General features: G+C 43.1%; 1 protein-coding gene across 1 annotated transcript; it reads left to right on the top strand.

Moving 5' to 3' along the window:
• Positions 1-368: 368 nt before the first annotated feature.
• LOC146657064 (disintegrin and metalloproteinase domain-containing protein 28-like) lies at positions 369-21,519 on the top strand. The gene is made up of 19 exons (XM_085426904.1): positions 369-426; positions 2,018-2,106; positions 2,237-2,313; positions 2,570-2,648; positions 2,835-2,911; positions 5,707-5,890; positions 6,099-6,161; positions 6,279-6,350; positions 6,480-6,649; positions 7,068-7,149; positions 7,738-7,871; positions 8,257-8,434; positions 13,039-13,128; positions 18,720-18,915; positions 19,001-19,106; positions 19,225-19,381; positions 19,474-19,554; positions 20,729-20,816; positions 20,916-21,519. Exons 1-19 carry the CDS (start codon positions 369-371, stop codon positions 21,023-21,025), a joined length of 2,091 nt encoding a protein of 696 aa, XP_085283030.1. The 3' UTR covers positions 21,026-21,519.
• Positions 21,520-22,984: the final 1,465 nt, after the last annotated feature.

Below are 22,984 nucleotides of genomic sequence, written 5' to 3'. Positions count from 1 at the left end.
AAGAAAACTTCCTGTGCGGTCTACGTTCACATATAGGGACGTATATATTGGGGGGAGGGGGGAGTATAGTGCAAACGACACACTCTTCACGAATCGGGGAAGTCACAAAGCTTTCTTTTTTAGCAATGAGGGACACATGTTATTTAAACATTTGAACATTATACAACACAAACTTTCATAGAGGATCCGAAGTCTGAGAGATACATGTTTTGAAATGACAAGAAGCAGATGCATCAGCACACAGAGCGGCCGCCAAAAAAAAAGCCTTTGCAAGCAGAGTGCAGCGACCAGCGCAACACAAATTTTTGGTCCTTCGTTTTAGCTTGCGGTGAGCGCAGCGCATGACACTCACTGTGTGCACTTGGACAATGACACGAAACCTCCTATTGTGGGTCCTCATCCTATATGCCTCCCCCAAGCTCTCGGGTAAGTCACTGGATACTTTTACCTCCACTCACACTCTGGGTACTAAAACCTAGTTTTGTCCTACCCTCTGTTCATTCAACCCTCTACAGGGGACAGGTTTCTTTTCCACAATTAGCCCTCTAAATCTCCTAGCCAAGCAGTTTATCAGTTCTGGTCTTTCATGTTCAGATGAGCTCGCCTCTCAGCCCATTGCATTTGTTTATTAGACATATGATTATAAGGGGAACATTAAAACACTATGTCTCACGCCTGTGGAACACATTTTCTATGCACACTCATTACGGCCAAATAATGCCTCAAAAGACAAACACAATTTAGCTAAAAACATCGAAAGATCCGTTTTTTCGGCCATCCAAAGGTTCCACAGTAGTGGACTCTCAGCAGCTGCAGTCTCCACTTGAAACCCCACAATCGCTGCAGCACATATCCAGCCAAATCGCTGAACATGCTCGTAGGCAAGAAGTGAAGCAGCTCACAGCGGTGAGAAGTGACCATCATTGGAGAGCAGACACAATCTGACCACTACTGGCACAATTTTGCACCTGATGTTTTCGTAAAGCTTTTATTTTGGTATTTCCGTTGAGCCGTACCATAAATTTGCATGTTAGCAAAATATTTAGTTTCCTGTAACATTTACATTTAACATTTAGATTTAAATATAATATTTCGATTTAACATTTAACATTTAGATTTAACATTTAGATTTAACATTTAAAATTGTGCTTTAAATATGAAAAATTACAAATATTTTACTAAATGTTGTAAAAACTGACTCGAAAAAACATGTTTTTGTAAAGTTTTGAGCTAAATCTTGCCGTTAATTGCAGCATGTTTCACTTTACAAACGGCGCCCCATAGACCTCCTTATAGGAAACCTCCACTCGAACTAACATCATGCATGCAGTGTGGATGCTGTCATTATGACACATAGCCACATTTTAAATTTGGCAGCCTAAATATGGACATTTCCAAAGTAATCTCAATATTCTGAATTTAATACTACATTTATTGTCTGTAATGTTATAATCCATATCACTCACTCACTGAGCCAAGTGGAGCAAGTAAAAGGAAAGCGTGGGGTGTGTTTGAAGCTCTGTCAAAGTGCTGTTTTAGGAAATAATCAATGCGATTGTTTAGTTGATCATTTATACACATAAAGTTATTCAAGCAATTTTTATTTACATCACAAATAAAAATGAGTGACACTGATTGTTATTGTTTTGAGCACTGCAAAATCTCACAGGGAGCAGGTCAACAAAGTCATTTTGTTTTTTTCTCAAACTTGAGAATGTAACTTTAATTAAATGTTTAAAGTCACGATGATCACATGTTTGAAGCCTAAATGACATTTGGAATGGAATATCAAATTATGTAGTCAGTTTTGGTTTTTTGTTGTTGTTTTATTGGTTTGGTTAAAAATAAATAGATACATAAAACTTTAAAGCAGGATGTAATCAGACGAGATTAGGTAGCACAAATATTGAAAGCAATGAGTTAAGCATTCGACTAATTACAAAATAGACCCTGTTGACACTAGCATCCAAAATGAATATCCTTTTTCTAATCACACATATGTGATTCACTTCCACAGGAAGCCATGGTCCTGAATTTGAGGAGGGAAAGCACTATGAGGTGGTTCGACCGGTCAGACTTCACACAATCAGAAAAAGACACACAGAGGTTTCTTTTCTTTTCTATTTTAAATCCTGTGATGACAATCAAATCAGCTGCTGTTTTTCTCCTGATTATGTAAAATAAAAAAATAAAAATGAATGACTAGAAGCAAAATTTCCTGTTTTTTTGCCCACAGTACCACAGACCAGACACTCTTACGTATGCAATGACTGTGGGCGGACAAGACATAGAAATGCAACTTGAAAGAAATAAGTAAGTTTTTACTTCCCTAAACCTGTGTGTCTGTGCAGTGTGAGAAAATAAGTGGACAAATGGATATACAAGTAATGTAAAATATCCTGTTTCAAAATGCAAAAAAAAGCAACAATTAAGGAGACTAAAAAGTACTGAAAATGCCCCAATCAACAAATGAGTTTCTGTAAGAAAACACTGAATAAACTGGAATTTGACTCAGTCTTCACGTCAAATCATATGACATGTATGTTATTCTTTATCTTTCTGTATTCAGTGAATTACTTACCAAAGATTACACTGAGTCTTACTACCAAGAAGATGGGACTCGAGTCACCACAGTACCGAATGACATTGTAAGTGTTTGCGTTTGTAGACAAACTTACCTCAAACTTACAGCTGTAAAATTACACATTTTACTAGATTTAAAACGCTTCAAAGGCTTTTAAGGCTGTTAGTGAACGCTGGAGACATAAGCAGATGAAAAGAAAGTTACATGTTGTCATTTAATAACACAGTCACCATTTTCATGTCCTTGCCAGGATCACTGCTTCTATCATGGGAGGATTGTGAACGACAGTGAGTCATCTGTTAGCATCAGTACCTGTGATGGACTCAGGTGAGCCACCGTCTTCTATCTTTTCTTTATTTAAACTGTCATGACATCTTTCCAAAGCGATACCCACCCATGCTGTCTGTCATAATAATTCAAATAACCTCACAGTTTCATTCCTTTGTTGTATTAAGCCACAAAGACAAGTAACCAGTTTTTGTATTTGCATAACGCATTAAATTAATAATGTTAAACCTTCATATGAGATGAATAGATTTCAGGCCAGAAACAAGTTCTCCAAATACTCTCATTACTTTTTAGATGTAAACCTAAAGTTAACCTTATCTTAACCCTCAACCAAACCTCACCTCACAATGACCCGAACTTTAATTACACCTCACCAGCAAAACATTAAATTAACATAGAATAGAATAATCCTTTAATTGTTCCAAAATGGGAAATTTGGTTGTAACAGCAGCAGAATAAAAGCACATATACAAACAGAAAAAGACAATGAACAGAAAAACACACAATTTTTACAGAAAAAATATGTACATCATCGACAATAGTTACAAAAACAGAGTACTGTACAGTTATTAAGATTAAAGTATAGGGTTTTTTTTTTAATACGAATTGAAAAAAATAATGTGCATGTTATAACAGTAGTAGTTGTTTGGTTGATTGTTGGGAGCAGTTTCAATTGTACAGTCTGACAGGGAGGAAGGACCTGCAGAAACACTCCTTCGTGCATATGCAGCAGTCTGTCACTGAACGAACCCTGCAGTTCAGCAACATTTACATGCATGGGGTGGAAAACTCTGTCCATCAGAGATGTTATTTTGTCCAGAGTCCTTCTGTCTCCCACCACCTGCACTGGGTCCAGGGTGCATCCTAGAACAGAGTTGGCCTTCCTGATGAGTTTTTCCAACCTGTTCCTCTCAGCTGCAGATAAACTGCTGGTCCAAAGTAGAACACTGTAAAATATGACAGGTGCCATCACAGAGTCATAGAAGGTCTTTAAAAGCGCTCCCTGGACTCCAAATGACCTGAGCCGCCTCAGCAGGTAGAGTCTGCTCTGACCCTTCCTGTAAAGAGCATCAGTGTTGTGGCTCCAGTCCAGTTTATTATTCAGGTGAACACCCAGGTACCTATACGAGTCCACTATCTCAATGTCCACTCCCTGGATGTTCACCGGTGTCAGTGTGGTGGGTCTGCGTCTCCTGAAGTCCACCACCAACTCCTTGGTTTTCCCGGCAGGTGGTTCTGCTGGCACCAGTCCACAAAGTCCAGAGTCCACTGTCTGTACTCTGAGCCGTCCTCACCTGTGATGAGGCCGACTATGGCAGAGTCATCAGAGAACTTCTGTAGGTGGCAGCGTGGGGAGTTGATGGAGAAGTCTGTAGTGTAGAGGGTGAAGAGGAACGGTGCCAGCACAGTTCCCTGTGGGGCCCCCGTACTGCAGACCAGCGTATCAGAGACACAACCCTGTCCTCATATACTGTGGGCATCCCGTGAGGTAGTCCAGTATCCACTGGGACATGTGGTGGTCCACTCCTTATAGCTCCAGCTTGTCCCTCAGAAGTCATGGCTGGATGTTGAAAGCACTGGAGAAATCAAAGAACACAATCCTCACAATGCTTCCAGGCGAGTCAGAGTTCTGTGCAGGAGGTAGATGATGGCGTCCTCCACCCCGATGCCAGGCTGGTAAGCAAACTGCAGCGGATCCAATGAAGACCTCACCAGGGGGCACAGATGGTTTAGAACCAACGTCTCGAGGGTCTTCATCAGATGTGATGTCAGGGCTACCGGCCTGTAGCTGCTGAGGTCCTTGGGATGGGAGGTCTTTGGTACCGGTACCACACAGGAGGTCTTCCACAGCTGTGGTACTTTCCCCAGCTACAGGCTCAGGTTGAACAGATATCCTAGGATGCCACACAGTTCATCTGTGCTGCATCTCAGGAGCCTGGAGCTGATGCCATCTGGACCTGCAGCCTTCCGCACCTTAATCTTGCAAAGCTCGTTCCTCATTTGAAGTGCTGAGATAGAAAGAGTGGATTTTGGGGGAGGGGGGTGTATGTTGGAGTCCACAGCATACACCCTCCTGGCTGGGAGCTGAGAGGTGTGAAGTCCTGAGATGAAAGACAGGCAGTGCCTGAAGATGAGGGAGATAGCTTCAGGGGGGACGATGCTGGGAGGGGTGGGTGGTTGATCAAACCTATTAAAATATTTATTTATGTCATTCACCCACCCCAAGTCTCCTGCAGCCTGGGGGTTGGTTTTTGTCCTGAGATTGTCTCCAGGCTGTTCCAAACCCCTCTGATGTTGTCCTGTTGCAGCTGCTCTTCCATCTTTCTTCTGTAGTTTTTCTTCCCTTGCCTTATCTTCCATTTCTGCTTTTTCTGGACAGCTCTCAGCTCCTGTTTGTCTCCAGATCTAAAGACTCTCTTCTTCTCCTTGAGGAGAGTCTTAATTTCAGGATTCATCCATGGCTTGTTGTTACAAAAACACCGTACTTTTATGATGGGTACGGTGTTGTCCACACAGAAGTTTATGTAATCTGTAAAGCAGTCTGTGATGCTGTTGAGGTCACCCTCTAGGGGGCTGCAGAGGTTGTCCCACACAGTAGAATGGAAACAGTCACTCAGGACCTCTTCAGTCTCTGCCAACCATTTCCTTACTGTGCATTTCACAACTGGTTCTCTGTGTACTAGAGGTTTATACACAGGCTGGAGATTAAAACAACAGAAGAGAAGGTTTGGCCCAAATAAGTCTTTAGATGACAGTGGATAGGTTCCTGAGTTGAGTCAGCCTCAAAGCAACATCTGAAAAATGAATGAACTAACCAGCATGATTTGGTTTAGGGGTTACTTCAGAACATCTGCTCAAAGGTACCTGATTGAGCCACTATCCAGTGACGATGAGGGGGATCATGCAGTGATGACTTTTAATGAAAAGAACTTCACGCCTGCCGTGTGTGGGGTCACTAACACCAGCTGGAGTGACGACTATGAACCTCCAACAAGCAGCAGCCGCTCTAGATCAGGGGTAACACAATTAGTTTTGTCCTCTTCACCAGAGTTCCTCCAAGTCATGACCTCTGAAACCTTTTAGGTCTTCAAACTATCTAAGTTTAATGTGACAAATACTAATACATCCGTCAGTCTACCAATATTATTCTTATAATAACAAAGTTTAAGTAAGTCTTCATTTGTGTTGTTCTGCTTGAGTTATCCATATTAACATTTTTCTTCAGGGTATTTCTATTGTACAGCAGCAGAAATACGTTGAGCTCGTCCTTGTTGCTGATAACCGCGCGGTAAAATTAATCTTCTTTTCTAACTTTTTCATTTTTTCCCCTTGGTTTGCAAAATTTGATTTTTATAAGATAAACTGGTGAGAAGCAGGATGAGAAATTTGTCTTGTGGTGTTTCAGTATGTGAAGATGAACAGGGATCAAAAGAAGATGAGACAGAGAATATTTGAGATTGTCAACTTTGTCAACATGGTGAGTCTGTTTTTTTGCTATTTCTATACAGATTCCATACCAATACAGACGCACTGTACTACATACTGTTCTGCAGTAGCTGCTAGCAGTTGGAGTATAATGTTACATCCCCAATGTTGTCTTCTTCAGGTCTACAAACCTCTGAGGACCTTTATTGCTCTGGTGGGGTTGGAGATATGGACGAATGGTGACCTGATCTCTGTGACCCCCCCAGCAGGAGCAAACCTGGATGCTTTCATGAAGTGGAGAAACTCTGAGCTGGTGATGAGGATAAAACATGACAATGCACATCTTATAAGGTATGGATAGATTCTATAAGTAGAATCAGTCAGACTCAAATCATGTGGAGCAAAATGTCTCCTACTTTCAACAGTAACCGAGCAGGAAAGAGAAAACTAATTTCAGAAATCTGAGTTGTGAGTATCCATATTTTTTTCTCCCAGGTTAAACCGGCCTGACACATCAGCTTAAGAGGTTTTAAGCTTCCACATAACTCTTGTGTAACTTGTGTTTTATACACAAGATACAACCACAAGCAGATCCATTATTGAATCTTAAATAAGAATGTGCTTGAATGTTCACACCTCAACATTCAGGAAAATTCACAGTAGCTAATCTAATCTAATCTAATCTAATCTAGTAGTAGCTAGATTAGTGAGTAGATGGATGATATGAATCCTGTATATGAATTTAAGACTTTCTGATCTTCTCTTTCAGTGGTATCGACTTTGAAGGACCAACTGTGGGTCTTGCTTTCATCGGGACTCTCTGTTCTGGTCACTCTGTCGGCGTAGTACAGGTGAGGTGTTCATGCTTCCCAGATGATGTATCTCACTGACTTCATAACTTCTGCCCTTGCTTCATGTTGTGGTAAATGTGAATTTTGGAAACATGTTCCTAAATCCATCTAGTTCAGTCATTCCTTTGCCCCTCAAAAATCAACTTAATTGTTCATCTGATACTTTGATTAATGACCAAATGCCAGAGAAAATAAATGACAGTTCCATCAATTTATCACTAACATGTAGTGACCACTTCCTGCTAAAAGAGAAAAACTAAGTTAAATTATGATCTAGAACTAGACTCGGTCTACAAAGTCTTCTTTGCACATTTGAGATGCACACATCTCCATAAGTGCAACGTGGAAAACTCATTCTTTGACTAATCATGAATTTTTCACAAAATCCTTTAAAACATTTTCCTCCTTTTTGCACTGCACTTGTAGACCACTACACTAACTCTGTCAATAGATCCATGCAGTCTGAAAGTCCCGACTGAATAGACTGAGAAAATGTTAAAACTGAGACAAACATGTGACATTATTGTGTTGCTCTCTCTTGCTGTTAGTAAATTTTTGCTGCTTTCTTGTGCTTCATTTTTTTCTTAGGATCACAGTGATGCAGCCATAGCAGTGGGAGCAACACTGTCTCATGAGATGGGCCACAACCTGGGCATGGACCACGATGACTCCAGTGGTTGTTTATGTTCTGACGATAGCTGCATCATGGCAGCAGCCCTCAGGTAAGAAAAGCTGACTTGAGACATCCTTCAAGTTGAATGCAGATTCTTTCTGTTAGCAAATAAATTCAGGCTATAACAAGTGACCGTAAATAAACAATACGAGCCTTACAAACCTCACTAAATGTTTTGATCATCATAACATGTTTCATTTGGTACAACAACATAATAACTGTGTGTATTGGACCAAAAAGGAGGTCAGCTGGTGCAGCTCTTAATCTCACATGGCTATAAGACTGAAGAACGTGTGTGAGCATGTTTGGTGCGTACGTGCTGTATATGTACCACCATACCGCTTTTGTGCAGCCATGTCTTCCTAGTGTCAGACACTGATAAAGATAACACAAAAAAAGATAATAATACTAATAATGTGTTTGTTCCTCTTCAGCTGGAAAACTCCTCGAAGCTTCAGTAGCTGCAGCAGCAGCAACTATGAAAAGTACCTAACAAGCCGCAGCCCCAGCTGTCTGCTGGACAAACCAGACTACAAGAGTGTCGTGGCTCCCGCGGTCTGTGGAAACGGCTTCAGAGAGGAAGGAGAGCAGTGCGACTGTGGTTCGGTGAAGGTAAATAAGCACATCAGCTGCTTAAACCTTTCATTTTGTAGCAAGTTGATCTGATCTGCAAGCTGTTGATGATTTGATCTGGTGAAGGAGAACTTTTCTTTTTCATTCAGTTCAGTTTTATTCATTTAACAGCAAATCACAACAACAACTGTCTGAAGGGACTATATTTTCTAAGATAGAGGTCTTATAACAACACAGCGAAAACCCCAACAATCAAATAACTGCCTATGAGCAAACATTTGGCAACAGTGGGAGCGAAAACCCCTTTTTAACAGGAAGAAAGCCCTCAGCAGCCTAGGCCTATTGTAGCTCCACAAACTTCTATTTCTTCTATGTTTTGCTGGCCTCTCACTTACAAAGACTAGTTTGATAAACAGTGTAGCAGTACAAATGTTTTTATTACTATTATGCTATGATTCTGATCTGTGTCTGTGCATGCTCAGGTCTGAAATGGCTTCTGAACTCAGAATGGAATTCAGCTCCATGTTTCCTTTGTCTGATCTTGAGTCTTTTAATGAAGTGCTTGCTCTGAGGCGATGTGAGAAAAACAGCTTTCTGATACACACCTGCTGATAGCTAGCAGGTGTGTTCACTTACATCTTCAACGAGTCCCTGGCGAAGTCTGTGGTCCCCACATGCTTCAAAAGATCCACCATCATCCCTGTGCCCAAGAACAGCAAACCCTCATCCCTGAACGATTACCGGCCAGTTGCACTGACCTCGGTAGTAATGAAGGTGTTTGAGAGGCTGCTGAAGAACATCATCTCTTCCTCCATCCCAGACACCACAGATCCGCTGCAGTTCGCCTACAGATCCAACAGATCCACAGAGGATGCCATCGCCCACGTCCTACACACCACTCTCAGCCATGTGGACAAGAAACAGGGTAACTATGTGCGAATGCTGTTTGTTGATTACAGTTCAGCGTTTAACACAATAGTGCCCTGCAGACTGTTCACAAAGCTCAGGGAACTGGGACTTAACAGCCGTCTGTGTGCATGGGTGTTGGACTTCCTCACTGGCAGAACTCAGGTGGCGAGGGTGGGCAGGTGCTTCTCCAACAGCATCACCATCAACACAGGAGCACCTCAGGGATGTGTCCTCTCGCCACTGCTCTACTCCCTCTACACTTCAGACTGTGTGGCCACCCATGGCTCCAACACCATTGTGAAGTTTGCTGACGACACAGTGGTGTTGGGTGCCATCTCCAACAACGATGAGACGGCCTACATGGATGAAGTGAAGAATCTGGCATCATGGTGCCAGGACAACCACCTCCAGCTGAACGTCAGCAAGACCAAGGAGCTGGTGGTGGACTTCAGAAGGAGTCAGCACAGAGACTACAAGCCCATTATCATCAGTGGAGCTCCAGTGGAGAGGGTGCAGTCCTTCAAGTATCTTGGTGTCCACATCTCCTCAGACCTGACATGGGCTGCCCACATTCAGGTCCAGACCAAAAAGGCTAGGCAGTGCCTGTACCACCTACGACAACTGAGGAAGTTCAGGGTCTCTCCAAAGATCCTCAGGATTTTCTATACAGGCGCTGTGGAGAGCATCCTCACACAGAACATGACATCATGGTTTGGGAACAGCTGTGTGAAGGACCAAAAAGCTCTCCAGAGAGTGATCCGTACAGCAGAACGCTGCTGCAGGATTGCTCTCCCCCCGCTTCAGGACACCTACACCAGGAGATGCCGGACTAGAGCAGCGCAGATACTGAAGGACCCGTCCCATCCTGGCAACAAACTGTTCCAACTCCTGCAATCTGGTAGAAGGTTCCGCATCTTCCGGGCAAGGACAGAGAGACTCAAGAGGAGCTTCTATCCCCAAGCCATCCGGGCCCTAAACACACACACCTGCCCGCTCACATCATCTATAATTGACTGAGACAGGACTCTCTTCTAGACGCTCTAAACCAAGGCACAATGTACATTTCAATTCCTTTAATTTTAAATATGTTTATATTGTCTATCCTGCAAAATAGTCAGATGTCTATTCATATTAATGTACAGAATTTACCTGCTCGCTGCTACTACTGCACATTCACCCAATGTATATACTATATATATATATATATATATACACTGAACAAAAATATAAACGCAACACTTTTGTTTTTGCTCCCATTCCCCATGGGATGGACGTAGAGACCTAAAATTCATTCCAGATACACAATATAACCATCCCTCCCAAACAGTGGTCACAAATCAGTCCAAATGTGTGGTAGTGGGCACATCTGCTATATTGAAATAATCCATCCCACCTCACAGGTGTGCCACATCAGGATGCTGATCTGACATCATGAGTAGTGCACAGGTGTACCTCAGACTGCCCACAACAAAAGGCCACCCTGGAATGTGCAGTTTTGTCTCACAGCAAAATGCCACAGATGCCACAAGCAATGAGGGAGCGTGCAATTGGCATGCTGACAGCAGGAATGTCAACCAGATCTGTCGCCCGTGCATTGAATGTTCATTTCTCAACCATAAGCCGTCTCCACTGGCGTTTCAGAGAATATGGCAGCACATCCAACCGGCCTCACAACCGCAGACCTCGTGTAACCACACCAGCCCAGGACCTCCACATCCAGCAGGTTCACCTCCAAGATCGTCTGAGACCAGCCACCCAGACAGCTGCTGGAACAATTGGTTTGCACAACCAAACAATTTCTGCACAAACTGTCAGAAACCGTCTCAGGGATGCTCAACTGCATGCCCGTCGTCCTCATCGGGGTCTTGACCTGACTCCAGCTCGTCGCCGTAACAGACTTGTGTGGGCAAATGCTCACATTCGATGGCGTCTGGCACGTTGGAGAGGTGTGCGCTTCACGGATGAATCATGGTTCACATTGTTCAGGGCAGATGGCAGCTGAGAATGTCCCAGTTCTTGCATGGCCAGCATACTCACCGGACATGTCACCCATTGAGCATGTTCGGGATGTGCTTGACCGGCGTATACGACAGCGTGTACCAGTTCCCACGAATATCCAACAACCTCGCACAGCCATTGAAGTGGAGTGGACCAACATTCCACAGGCCACAATTGACAATCTGATAGACTCCATGCGACGATGTGTTGCACTGCATGAGGCAAATGGTGGTCACACCAGATACTGACCGGTTCTGGGTCCCCAGACCCCCAATAGCGCAAAAAACTGCACATTCCAGGGTGGCCTTTTGTTGTGGGCAGTCTGAGGTACACCTGTGCACTACTCATGATGTCAGATCAGCATCCTGATGTGGCACACCTGTGAGGTGGGATGGATTATCTCAATATAGCAGATGTGCCCACTACCACACATTTGGACTGATTTGTGACCACTGTTTGGGAGGGATGGTTATATTGTGTATCTGGAATGAATTTTAGGTCTCTACGTCCATCCCATGGGGAATGGGAGCAAAAACAAAAGTGTTGCGTTTATATTTTTGTTCAGTGTATATATATATATATATAATGTTCTTCCTCTACACCCCCCCCCCAATTTTTTTGCACAAGTGGAGGAGCGTGTCAGGCTACATTTCACTGTGTGTTATACTTGTATAACTATACATGTGACAAATAAAGAACCTTGAACCTTGAACACCAGATATGTACTGGTGGCTGTAGCTCAGGTGGCAGAGCAGGTCAGCCACTAATCAGAAGGTCGGTGGTTCGATCCCAGGCTGCCTCCTGGCTGCATGCCAAATATCCTTGGGCAAGATACTAACCCCATGTTTGCCTACTGGTGGTGGTCAGAGGGCCCGGTGGCGCCAGTGTCCGGCAGCCTCGCCTCTGTCAGTGCGCCCCAGGGCAGCTGTGGCTACAATGTAGCTTGCCATCGCCAGTGTGTGAATGACTGAATGTAGTGTGAAGCGCTTTGGGGTCCTTAGGGACTAGAAAAGCACTATACAAATGCAGGCCAGTTACCATTTATGAAATAATGAATGGGCCTGAGCCACACACATTTTTTTTTTCAAGTCCCACTATTCAACTGACTTCTTCCAGAAGCTGAAGAACTGCTGATTTATTTATTTTTTATTTTGCAGTATTACTTGGAATATGTACTTAACACTTTTATGTACCTATATAGAAATATAGTGAAAGTATAGCTGTGTGTAACAGATGAACAGTTTGTAGTTTTCGGTGAAAAGAAAATTACAGTCAGAGTGATGTTTAGACCTGTTTTCACCTCTGCTGGAATTCAACAAGGAGAGATCATTAGAAGGAACTGAACTAGTGCTGTCAAAATTAACGCATTAACGCAAATTAATCCGCCATCAAGGTCAACACGATTAAAATTTTTAACGCAATTAAAGCATCTAGAGTGCAGAATGTGTTAAAATCCCCGAAATGCTTCTGTCAACACATTTCAGGCAGTTTGTCCAAGTAGTTACCTTCGCACATGTGCAAATGGGCAGTTGATCTGGTAGTGACGGGCAGCTGAACCAATCAACTCAATATGGAAGATGATAAACGCACATTGGCCCTCTCAATGGGAAATTTGAGTATTAAACCTAGCGATAAAGATTCCTCACGGGAACAGAGCAAACAGATGTTTAATAATGCATCCCAGCAGTAAGACCTAACACCAGCCTGATGAGTTCTAATATATGTCGTCCCTGTAGGAGTGCACCAATCCCTGCTGCAACGCCATCACCTGCACCCTGAAAGAGGGTTCACAATGTGCTGAAGGCGAATGCTGTGAGAACTGTAAGGTGAGTCAGTAAGAAGACCGATCAGTGTAACTGGTGTCACTAAGGCTACGTTCACACTGCAGGGGAAAGCAATTTTTTTGACCCTATGCGACCCATATCCGATCATGGTATGACAGTGTGAACGGCACAAATCCGATATTTTCAAATCCGATCTGGGTCACTTTTGTATGTGGTACTGAATCCGATACATATCCGATGTTTTAGAAAGCGACTGCTGTTTGAACAGTCAGGTCACATTAAATCCGTCTTTTACGTCACTGACACAAGACAGACGCTAATTATCAGCGCCGGAGAAGCTCTGGGTCTAAACAGAGCGTGTTGTGTGTGACATCTTCTTTTGCGCATGCGAGCCGCTTTGAGGGTTCACACTAGAGCGCGTTTGCTGTCACATTTTATTTGTAGTGTGAACAAGCAGACAAAAAAAAAAAAAATAGGATTTGATCAAAAAATCGGAATTGAGCACTTAGACCCCCGGAGAGCAGTCATTTTGGTTTTCTACCTTAGACCCCCGCGGAGTCATCATTTTGCGTTTCTACCTTTAAAAGCCGGAGAGCAGTCAGTCAAATGCTGGAGTCATTCATATGTATATTAGGTTGTTACCTAGGAATTCTGGAGGGAGTGGGGGTGAGTGATTGAGGGGGTGGGGGAGTGGAGCGTTTCAGTTTGCCATCTTAGGGAGAAATCAACACATGTCCTTTGTATGTCCTTTGTTGCTGACATTTATTGATGAAAACAGTACAAAAAACCAAGCATATTTACAAATAATGATAAAAAGTGAGTGAGTACATTTCAACATTTTCAGCAATCACTCACAATCCTGGCACTGCCACGGTATCTGTCGTCTGCATTTACCACATGTGTACCTGTAGCAGTGAACACATCGCACAGTGGCCTGATTTTTTTTGCATCTGTGTTTGACCTGACACGTGGCCCTTTTTCCAGGGCTCGGTGTGGAGGGTTGTGTCCGAAGCAACTGTTCTTTTCTTGCCTTCTTCGCAGCTACATGAGAGCGAGCCAATTCTGTTGCAAGCGCCACCAGGAAGTCCACCCGTCTTTCCTTCGTCCCGGGGCATGCTTGATACAGCACATGTGCATTCAGTGCTGCCATGTCAATCATGTTATAAAACACGGCGACTGGCCAGCGCCGTGTTCCTTTGCGGACAGCGTACTCCCGAACCATCTGGTCCATCACATCCACGCCACACTTTGTTTTGTTGTAAAGGGAGACAGTGTTTGGCTTCCTTTTGGTGGTGTTATCAGTCTGAACCACGCCGTGCATGCTGCTAAGAATATAGACTGTCTTCTTCCGTTTGGCCGCATACGCCGTCAGCGTGGCAGCAGAGGTTGAAAACACCTAAGAAATAAGATAAATTGTTATTTCCATAGCACTTTTACACACAATGAAACACATAAACATAGAACCACAAAAGACCTGCAACATACCTGAGTGGTGAATTCATTGCGATCTGTCTGTCTAGTGGATTGAGGAATTTCCCTGCGAATCTTGTTGACTGTGCCGAGGATGGTGGTTTTCCGTCCAAGAAGTTTTTGCGCAAGTGAAAGCGATGTGAAGAAATTGTCCGTGGTAACATTTCTGCCCTTGTCTAGGAATGGTTCCATCAGCCTCATTACTACATTCTCAGAAAGTCTCTCCCCAGTGGGACGATTGGGGTCCTTGCCAAGATATGGGAAGACATTGCAAATGTACTTGGATTTTAGGTCGCAGGCCACCCAAAACTTGATCCCAAACTTGTCCGGTTTACTTGCAATATACTGCAGGAAACAGCACCGAGTCTTTGATGGGAAAAGCTGTTCATCAACGGTGATATGTAGACCAGGGTTGTAGCACGTGATGCAGTTGGTGACAAATGATCCCCACACACTGGAAATTGCAGCGAACTTATCAGTCTTTGCTCGATCACTGCGGGTGGACTTGTCATCAAAGCGTAGGTGTTGCATGATGTCTTGGAAGCGGTTTCGTGCCATAGTTCCAATTATCTGTGGGTTTCCCAGGTTTGCTGACCAGCAGTCATTTACCGATGGAACCCTGTAAACCCCCCGCAAGATGACAATTGCAATAAATGCCATTAGTTCAGGGAGGTCCATGAACCAATGAACATGCTCCGCTCTGGATGTGATGGACCAGATGGTTCGGGAGTACACTGTCCGCAAAGGAACACGGCGCTGGCCAGTTGCCGTGTTTTATAACATGATTGACATGGCAGCACTGAATGCACATGTGCTGTATCAAGCATGCCCCGGGACGAAGGAAAGACGGGTGGACTTCCTGGTGGCGCTTGCAACAGAATTGGCTCGCTCTCATGTAGCTGCGAAGAAGGCAAGAAAAGAACAGTTGCTTCGGACACAACCCTCCACACCGAGCCCTGGAAAAAGGGCCACGTGTCAGGTCAAACACAGATGCAAAAAAAATCAGGCCACTGTGCGATGTGTTCACTGCTACAGGTACACATGTGGTAAATGCAGACGACAGATACCGTGGCAGTGCCAGGATTGTGAGTGATTGCTGAAAATGTTGAAATGTACTCACTCACTTTTTATCATTATTTGTAAATATGTGTACAAATGCTTGGTTTTTTGTACTGTTTTCATCAATAAATGTCAGCAACAAAGGACATACAAAGGACATGTGTTGATTTCTCCCTAAGATGGCAAACTGAAACACTCCACTCCCCCACCCCCTCAATCACTCACCCCCACTCCCCTCCCTCCAGAATTCCTAGGTAACAACCTAATATACATATGAATGACTAGCCAATTTAGCTTCCACTTCCAGCACTTCCAGCATTTGACTGCTCTCCAGCTTTTAAAAGGTAGAACGGTAGAAGCCTGGCAATCCCAGTGTTAAGACCTGCAGTGTGAACGTAGTCTTATTTTCTCTTCCGGCGCCGCTCCAGGCAGCCAGTATCAGCAGCTTCGACCTGACAGAGTCCTTTTTTCTCTTTGTTGTTATTGTCTTTCTTGTTCTTGTTTTTATATTGTGGAGTGTACTACTCCACAATGGAGCTCAGAAATTTATGGACAATTGTGTTTTTTATCACATTTTTTACGGTATCTGTGTCCAGAGAGCGTGTACTGGCCAGGAGTTACACACCTCCACACAAAAGTCACTGATGCCAGAGTGGGTTTAGACTTCGCTTTATATGGCAGGTGTGAAAATGTGATAACAAAATACAGTGTATATGAGTGACAAACTAAAATAATTACTTGACGAGCTGCGTAACCATGTGCTAATGCTAACAGCAAATAACCGCCATAAATTAGCCTGCGTAATACAGCATGTAAGTAACTGCTATTAATTAACATAAAGTGCCAAACAATAACGCATACTCACAGGGAATGCCTTTTTATGAATAGAACACATGTTAGTCAGTCGATTGTCAATTGTCTGAGTCTTTCTGACTCTTCTCCTGTCCACGCACGGACCATGCCTTTCTTTTAAAGGGCCAGCACACTAACCAAACAAAAACAAAACATGTACAAAATTGACAATAGTCAGAACAGAGCGCGTGTAGGTCCGACCTCCCATTGTTTACAGCAGGGATCAGCTGTTAGCCCTCAGGGGCTCCGCTGTTCTGCCTACTGCCAAGCGAGCCAACAGAGAGCAGATGCAACAGGACAACATCAGAGGGGTTTGGAAGAGCCTGGAGACAATCTCAGGACAAAAACCAACCCCCAGGCTGCAGGAGACTTGGGGTGGGTGAATGACATAAATAAATATTTTAATAGGTTTGATCAACCACCCACCCCGCCCAGCATCGTCCCCCCTGAAGCTATCTCCCTCATCTTCAGGCACTGCCTGTCTTTCATCTCAGGACTTCACACCTCTCAGCTCCCAGCCAGGAGGGTGTATGCTGTGGACTCCAACATACACCCCCCTCCCCCAAAATCCACTCTTTCTATCTCAGCACTTCAAATGAGGAACGAGCTTTGCAAGATTAAGGTGCGGAAGGCTGCAGGTCCAGATGGCATCAGCTCCAGGCTCCTGAGATGCAGCACAGATGAACTGTGTGGCATCCTAGGATATCTGTTCAACCTGAGCCTGTCGCTGGGGAAAGTACCACAGCTGTGGAAGACCTCATGTGTGGTACCGGTACCAAAGACCTCCCATCCCAAGGACCTCAGCAGCTACAGGCCGGTAGCCCTGACATCACATCTGATGAGCACCCTCGAGACATTGGTTCTAAACCATCTGTGCCCCCTGGTGAGGTCTTCATTGGATCCGCTGCAGTTTGCTTACCAGCCTGGCATCGGGGTGGAGGACGCCATCATCTACCTCCTGCACAGAACTCTGACTCGCCTGGAAGCATTGTGAGGATCATGTTCTTTGATTTCTCCAGTGCTTTCAACATCCAGCCATGACTTCTGAGGGACAAGCTGGAGCTATAAGGAGTGGACCACCACATGTCCCAGTGGATACTGGACTACCTCACGGGATGCCCACAGTATATGAGGACAGGGTTGTGTCTCTGATACGCTGGTCTGCAGTACGGGGGCCCCACAGGGAACTGTGCTGGCACCGTTCCTCTTCACCCTCTACACTACAGACTTCTCCATCAACTCCCCACGCTGCCACCTACAGAAGTTCTCTGACGACTCTGCCATAGTCGGCCTCATCACAGGTGAGGACGGCTCAGAGTACAGACAGTGGACTCTGGACTTTGTGGACTGGTGTCTGCAGAACCACCTGCCGATCAACGCCGGGAAAACCAAGGAGTTGATGGTGGACTTCAGAAGACGCAGTCCGACCACACTGACTAACCCTAACTAAAACAAAAATGCAAAACAAAAGACCTACCTAGCTACTCGACAAAAGGTCAGTGAAAACATACAAAAGTGACATCAACCGAATAACCTAGTGTGTAACAGTTTAAAACTGCAGCCAGTGTATAGGGTACCCCAGCTTACCTGTCCAGCCTCCCACCACACACAATACAAAGAAGCCTTCACGCAAATGTTTGTCATAAAGCAGAAGCCAGCAGCCACTAGCTGGCCAGGGAGATGCTCATTTGTAGTCGTCCTCGGAGAGTGATTGGCCAACTGTGCCCAGACCAGCCAATAGACACATGCAAATCAACTTTGAATTGGCCAATAGGTCGAGGCTTGACACCTGAAAGATAAAAAGAACACAAAAGAAAAGCCACATCTCTTGGCACGTAACAGTACAGTACTACCCTTAATGTAAATATGTAAAAAAAAATCGTGTATGTTTCTGTTCTGTGTCCTGTTCACTGTTTGTTTGTACATGTGTTTTTCTTGTTGCTGTTACAATCAAATTTCCCCTTGTGGGACAATTAAAGGATTATTCTTTTCTTTTCTTTATTTATTTTCATCCCTGGAAGTCTCTCCTCTGGCTGTAGTGATCCAGTTGTTTGCTCAGCTACAGTCCTCAAGTAATTAGAGGATATTGCAAATGTTTGAACCAACACCACAGTATTGCATTTTGATATTTTGGTTACAGAGCTCACACACTCAGGGTGTTTCACATAGCGCTAGAAAATTTAAACATATAACACTTTAAGAAAAACAATGTTTCAGATAACTTACACGTTGATGGTATATGCTCGGCACAGATCTTGCCTACCTCCAGACAGTGCCGCGCAAAGCAGGATGACTGTGATTTGGCAGAGTACTGTGATGGGAAGAGCACGACCTGTCCGGAGGATGTGTTTGCTGTGAATGGGCTCCCATGTGATGGAGGCCAAGGGTACTGCTACAACGGTCAGTGTCCACAGAGACCTAAGCAGTGTGTCAAGATGTATGGATCAGGTGAGTATCCCGTCAATACGCATATGGATGTATGTGAAAGTCATATGGAGAGTTAGGTTTTTATGCAATCTTCTGCTGCTATCAGGTGCTAAGGAGGCCAAACAAGGATGCTATAACTACAACACCAGAGGAGTCTACTATGGCTTCTGCAAACGCCCCTCAAATAATCAGTTCATCCCCTGTCAGCAAGAGTGAGTCCCAGTAGAACGTACAGGGCAACAGTTGCTCTGCAGCCGACCCTTATTTTGATTCTTCGTTCTTCATATCAACCAAACATGATCAGAAACAAACACTGTCTTTCTTTTGCAGAGATGTTCTTTGTGGAAAGCTCTTCTGTGAAGGCGGTAATGACAACCCAAACTATGGCCGGATGGTCGCCATCGGCACATGCAAGGCAGCATTCTTCTCAGACAACACCGGTGACGAAGGCCAGGTGGAAACGGGGACTAAATGTGGAGATGGAAAGGTAGCAGGCTTCCTGAATCCACTTTTTGCTTACTGCATCTACAGTGTAGAACAAAATAAAGTTAAATATATGTCTGACTTGTCTTTTCCAAGGTGTGCAGCCAGAATCAGTGTGTGGATCTGCAGACGGCATACAGAAACACCAACTGTTCAGCAAAATGCCCAGGCCATGCTGTGAGTACAACACCAAAAACTGATCCACTGAGGTGGAACTGATTTATAACAGTTTTGTGCTGGACTGTATATTCTGGTATTTTCATTATTAGTTCATCTGTTTTCAAAAGGTTATCAAGAGGAGAAGCTGCGTACCCTCATAGTTGTGAACAGGGTTCTAAAGCTTTTAAAGACTTTAATGCCACTAAGAGTGAAATTTAAGATCAACTTTACAAAATCAAAGGGTTAAAAGTAGTTTTTGTGTGATTTCTCGCTGCAAAGTTTAACTAAATCCTTTGTTAGCCGGGGGCAGCTAATCTACCATATCCATGTTTAAAATGTAGCTTATGTGTAAAAGGTGGATGGAGTCACTGTCATAGCCTGCATTGACTTTTGGACTTAATGTTTTATAACTTCAATCTTAATGGGGTCATATTGGTCATATTTAGCCCTATAAAGACAAAGACACCCTTTTAAGGCATCCCTGAAATGCTAATGTGAGATATACAACCATGCCCAAACTTACTCATGTAGACTTTTGTAGAACCATATGCAAACATTTGCAACTGCAGTGTCATTGCAAATATGCACTGAATGAAGTGTGTGATTTGTAAGTTATTTTAAAAAAATGGATATAACAAATTGCTTTTGAAAAGTGACTGTTCTGAGAAAAACAATTCATAAACGTCCAATATCCAAAGCAGTTTGGGAAGTTTTCTTAATATTAAGGTCTTGTATTACTTTTTACTTGGTGCCTTTTAATTGGCTCTGCAAAAACTCTGTTAAACTTTGAGCCCCAAAAAATCTTTAGTTTAGCTATATTTTATAAGAATAACTGATGCAAGGAAAAACTCTTAGCTGATCATAATAACATAATTTAGCCTAGCATCTTATACATATTTTACCTATAGTCTATCCAAAACTAAATAAAACTAGAGTCAGTTGGTCAGAAGCTAAAGTGATGTAGGGATAATATGTTACTATGAACAGAATATGCAAGAAAAGTCCAAGTAATTCAAATTTGGCTAAATCTAGTTAATTACATGCCACCAGTTATACTGGGCATGCAGTGTTTTATATTACTTAAATTCAAAAGGTAGGTCAGTGTTTTTGTTGTTGTTTTTTAAATAAAGCATATTCACTGAAGTGTATTTTTTAAGACTAATAATGGCAACATGTTCTTTGTGCTTTCCAGGTGTGCAACCACAAAAGTGAGTGCCAGTGCGAGCCTGGGTGGACGCTTCCTAACTGTGACTCAGTGGACACAACTTTTAGTGGTACTGGTAAGAGTCATCTACTTCAGTCTACAGATTAAGTTCAATTTACTGTGTCATGTTGCACAACTACAACCCAAGGAAACCGATTTTTTTCTGTCTCTGTAGGAAAAACTATTGTCACTGCAGTCAAGTTTACACTAGTGGTCCTAGGCATCATTGCTGCCATCGCAGGAATCATCTGGAAAAAGCGGCAAAGTCCCATCCTGCCAACGTGAGTAATCATGACCGCAATCATGACCCCTCTCATGAAGAGTGCCATGCTCTGTTGCACTCTACAGTGAATGCACTCAGAGATCTTAAAGACTGCACTTTCCCCACCAGCTGAACATTATGAAGCACCCTAAGTGTTTGATTTTTTTAATATTTTAAACCATGCTTTCTCTTATGACACTGTAAAAGTTTGAGTTGTATTTATATTTTTATCTAAATGTACATATTTATCTACTTTGTTTACAAAATCAGACTTCTGCATGAGTAGAGAAAGAACAGAAGCATGATGCCAAATGAGCTTCTTATTGGTGCCTTTTTAGAAGCTGGACCACTAAACGTGTATACAAGATTAGGTTTCACATGCAAGTGGTAAGACACATATCATTTGCCACACCATTAAAATGAGCGACTGTGATGTTTTTTAATGTTGATGTTGTATAATTCTTCTTAATTCTTATATTGAAACATTTTGTTTTACATTTATTTGCATTATGGTTGTTTCCCAATATATTTAACTATATTATTGTCCTGCTGTATACTTTGTCCAATTACTTTGTAAAGTGGGGCCAAACTGTACAAAGATGAAATAAAATTGTTTAAGTGACTAACAGATAAGGAATCTTACCCTGTAACACAGTGGCACATAATAAGGGGTGAAATAAATCAGACAGCAAGTGAATGGACAGTTCTTAAAGCTGATGTGTTGGAAGCAGAAAAAAATGAGCTGACTGCAGAACATGGGAACAGGTTGTATGATGCTCCCAGAATCTGGGAGCATGATTTGATATATTATATATCAATCACCCTATTGCCCAGTGAGTTGTTTCAGTAACGGTTTTCAGTTGTGTTAATAAACCTTATATTTTTCTTTTTATCTAACCCTCCTGTCTCTGGGCTCATTTATGTTACATCCCCTGTCGCCTAGCAGAGCCGGGTCATAACACCAGAATGCAGAGGTAAAGCCTGCTCTATGCATTACAATCTCTACAAAGTAATACAAACTAATAAAACAATGAATTGGAGCCAATTCGAGCTGTCAAAGAGTACGACGTGCAGTGCATAGGTCACCAGCGTAGGGTTAACACATAGAGAGAACCATTCACACTTAGAGCCAATTTATCAGGATATTTGCAAATTACATGTCTCACTCCCAGCGAGTCAGATTTTGATCCAACATGTAATACTATGTGGAAACCATCTGATTGGCAACAGTTTCTATTTTCAGCATTACAATGACCCCAAACACATTACCAATGCAGGAAATTCATACATGGATTGAATAACATACAGTGAAACACTAACCATGGATCTGCCTCTCCGGAGCTGAACTTCAACATTTTTTGTAAGCTTAGTTGGATCATCTTGACAGAGAACAGATAAAAAGCAGCCAAAACCTAAAAGAGAGCTCTAAATGACCTTCAAGAAGCCTGGAAAACTATTCCTGTGTCACGACACTGGGTCTGTGAGCCAGTGTTTTGTGTTTAATTTATATTTCTTCTTTATTGTTATTCATGGTTTTAGTTCTCTTGATGTTATATTTGTTGTTCTATCTTCTAGTGCTCCATGTTTCATATCCAGTCAGTCTTGTCTCAGTGTCAAGTCCATGTCTCTGTGCTTACATCATGTTTTACTTTGACAGTCTTGCGTCCTATGTTGATGTGTTCAGTTTTGCTTCCCCTTTGTCCTGTTGTGTCTGATTAGTCCCAGCTGTGTTTCATTCTGTTTCTCATTATCCTGCTGGTGTTTGAGTCCTCAGTATTCCCCTGTTTGTTGTCGCATCCTCTCACTCTACGTATTCCTCACTCGTCATGTTGTCATGTTAGGTTATGTCATGTACTCCCAGTTTAGGTCACTCTTCCTAGCTTGAGTTTTTGTTGTATTTCTAGTGCTCATGTATTGTGTTTCTCAGTTTGCTTTTGCCAGCGAATAAAAGCTGCCACCTTTAAGTTAAATACTCTGTCTCA

This window comes from Rhamphochromis longiceps, linkage group LG12, assembly GCF_057381845.1.
Source record: "Rhamphochromis longiceps isolate RC_006_pf linkage group LG12, R_longiceps_female_GT1.1, whole genome shotgun sequence".
Lineage (NCBI taxonomy): Eukaryota > Metazoa > Chordata > Actinopteri > Cichliformes > Cichlidae > Rhamphochromis > Rhamphochromis longiceps.
The sequence above is the reverse complement of the archived record's forward strand: the minus strand, read 5'-3'. Positions and strand labels throughout refer to the sequence as shown.

Coding starts and splice junctions, on each gene's coding strand:
- LOC146657064 (XM_085426904.1), top strand. CDS start 369: ATGACACGAAACCTCCTATTGTGGGTCCTCATCCTATATGCCTCCCCC. Junction 2,314..2,569: donor ATGCAACTTGAAAGAAATAA/GTAAGTTTTTAC, acceptor TTCTGTATTCAG/TGAATTACTTACCAAAGATT. Junction 2,649..2,834: donor CCACAGTACCGAATGACATT/GTAAGTGTTTGC, acceptor TGTCCTTGCCAG/GATCACTGCTTCTATCATGG.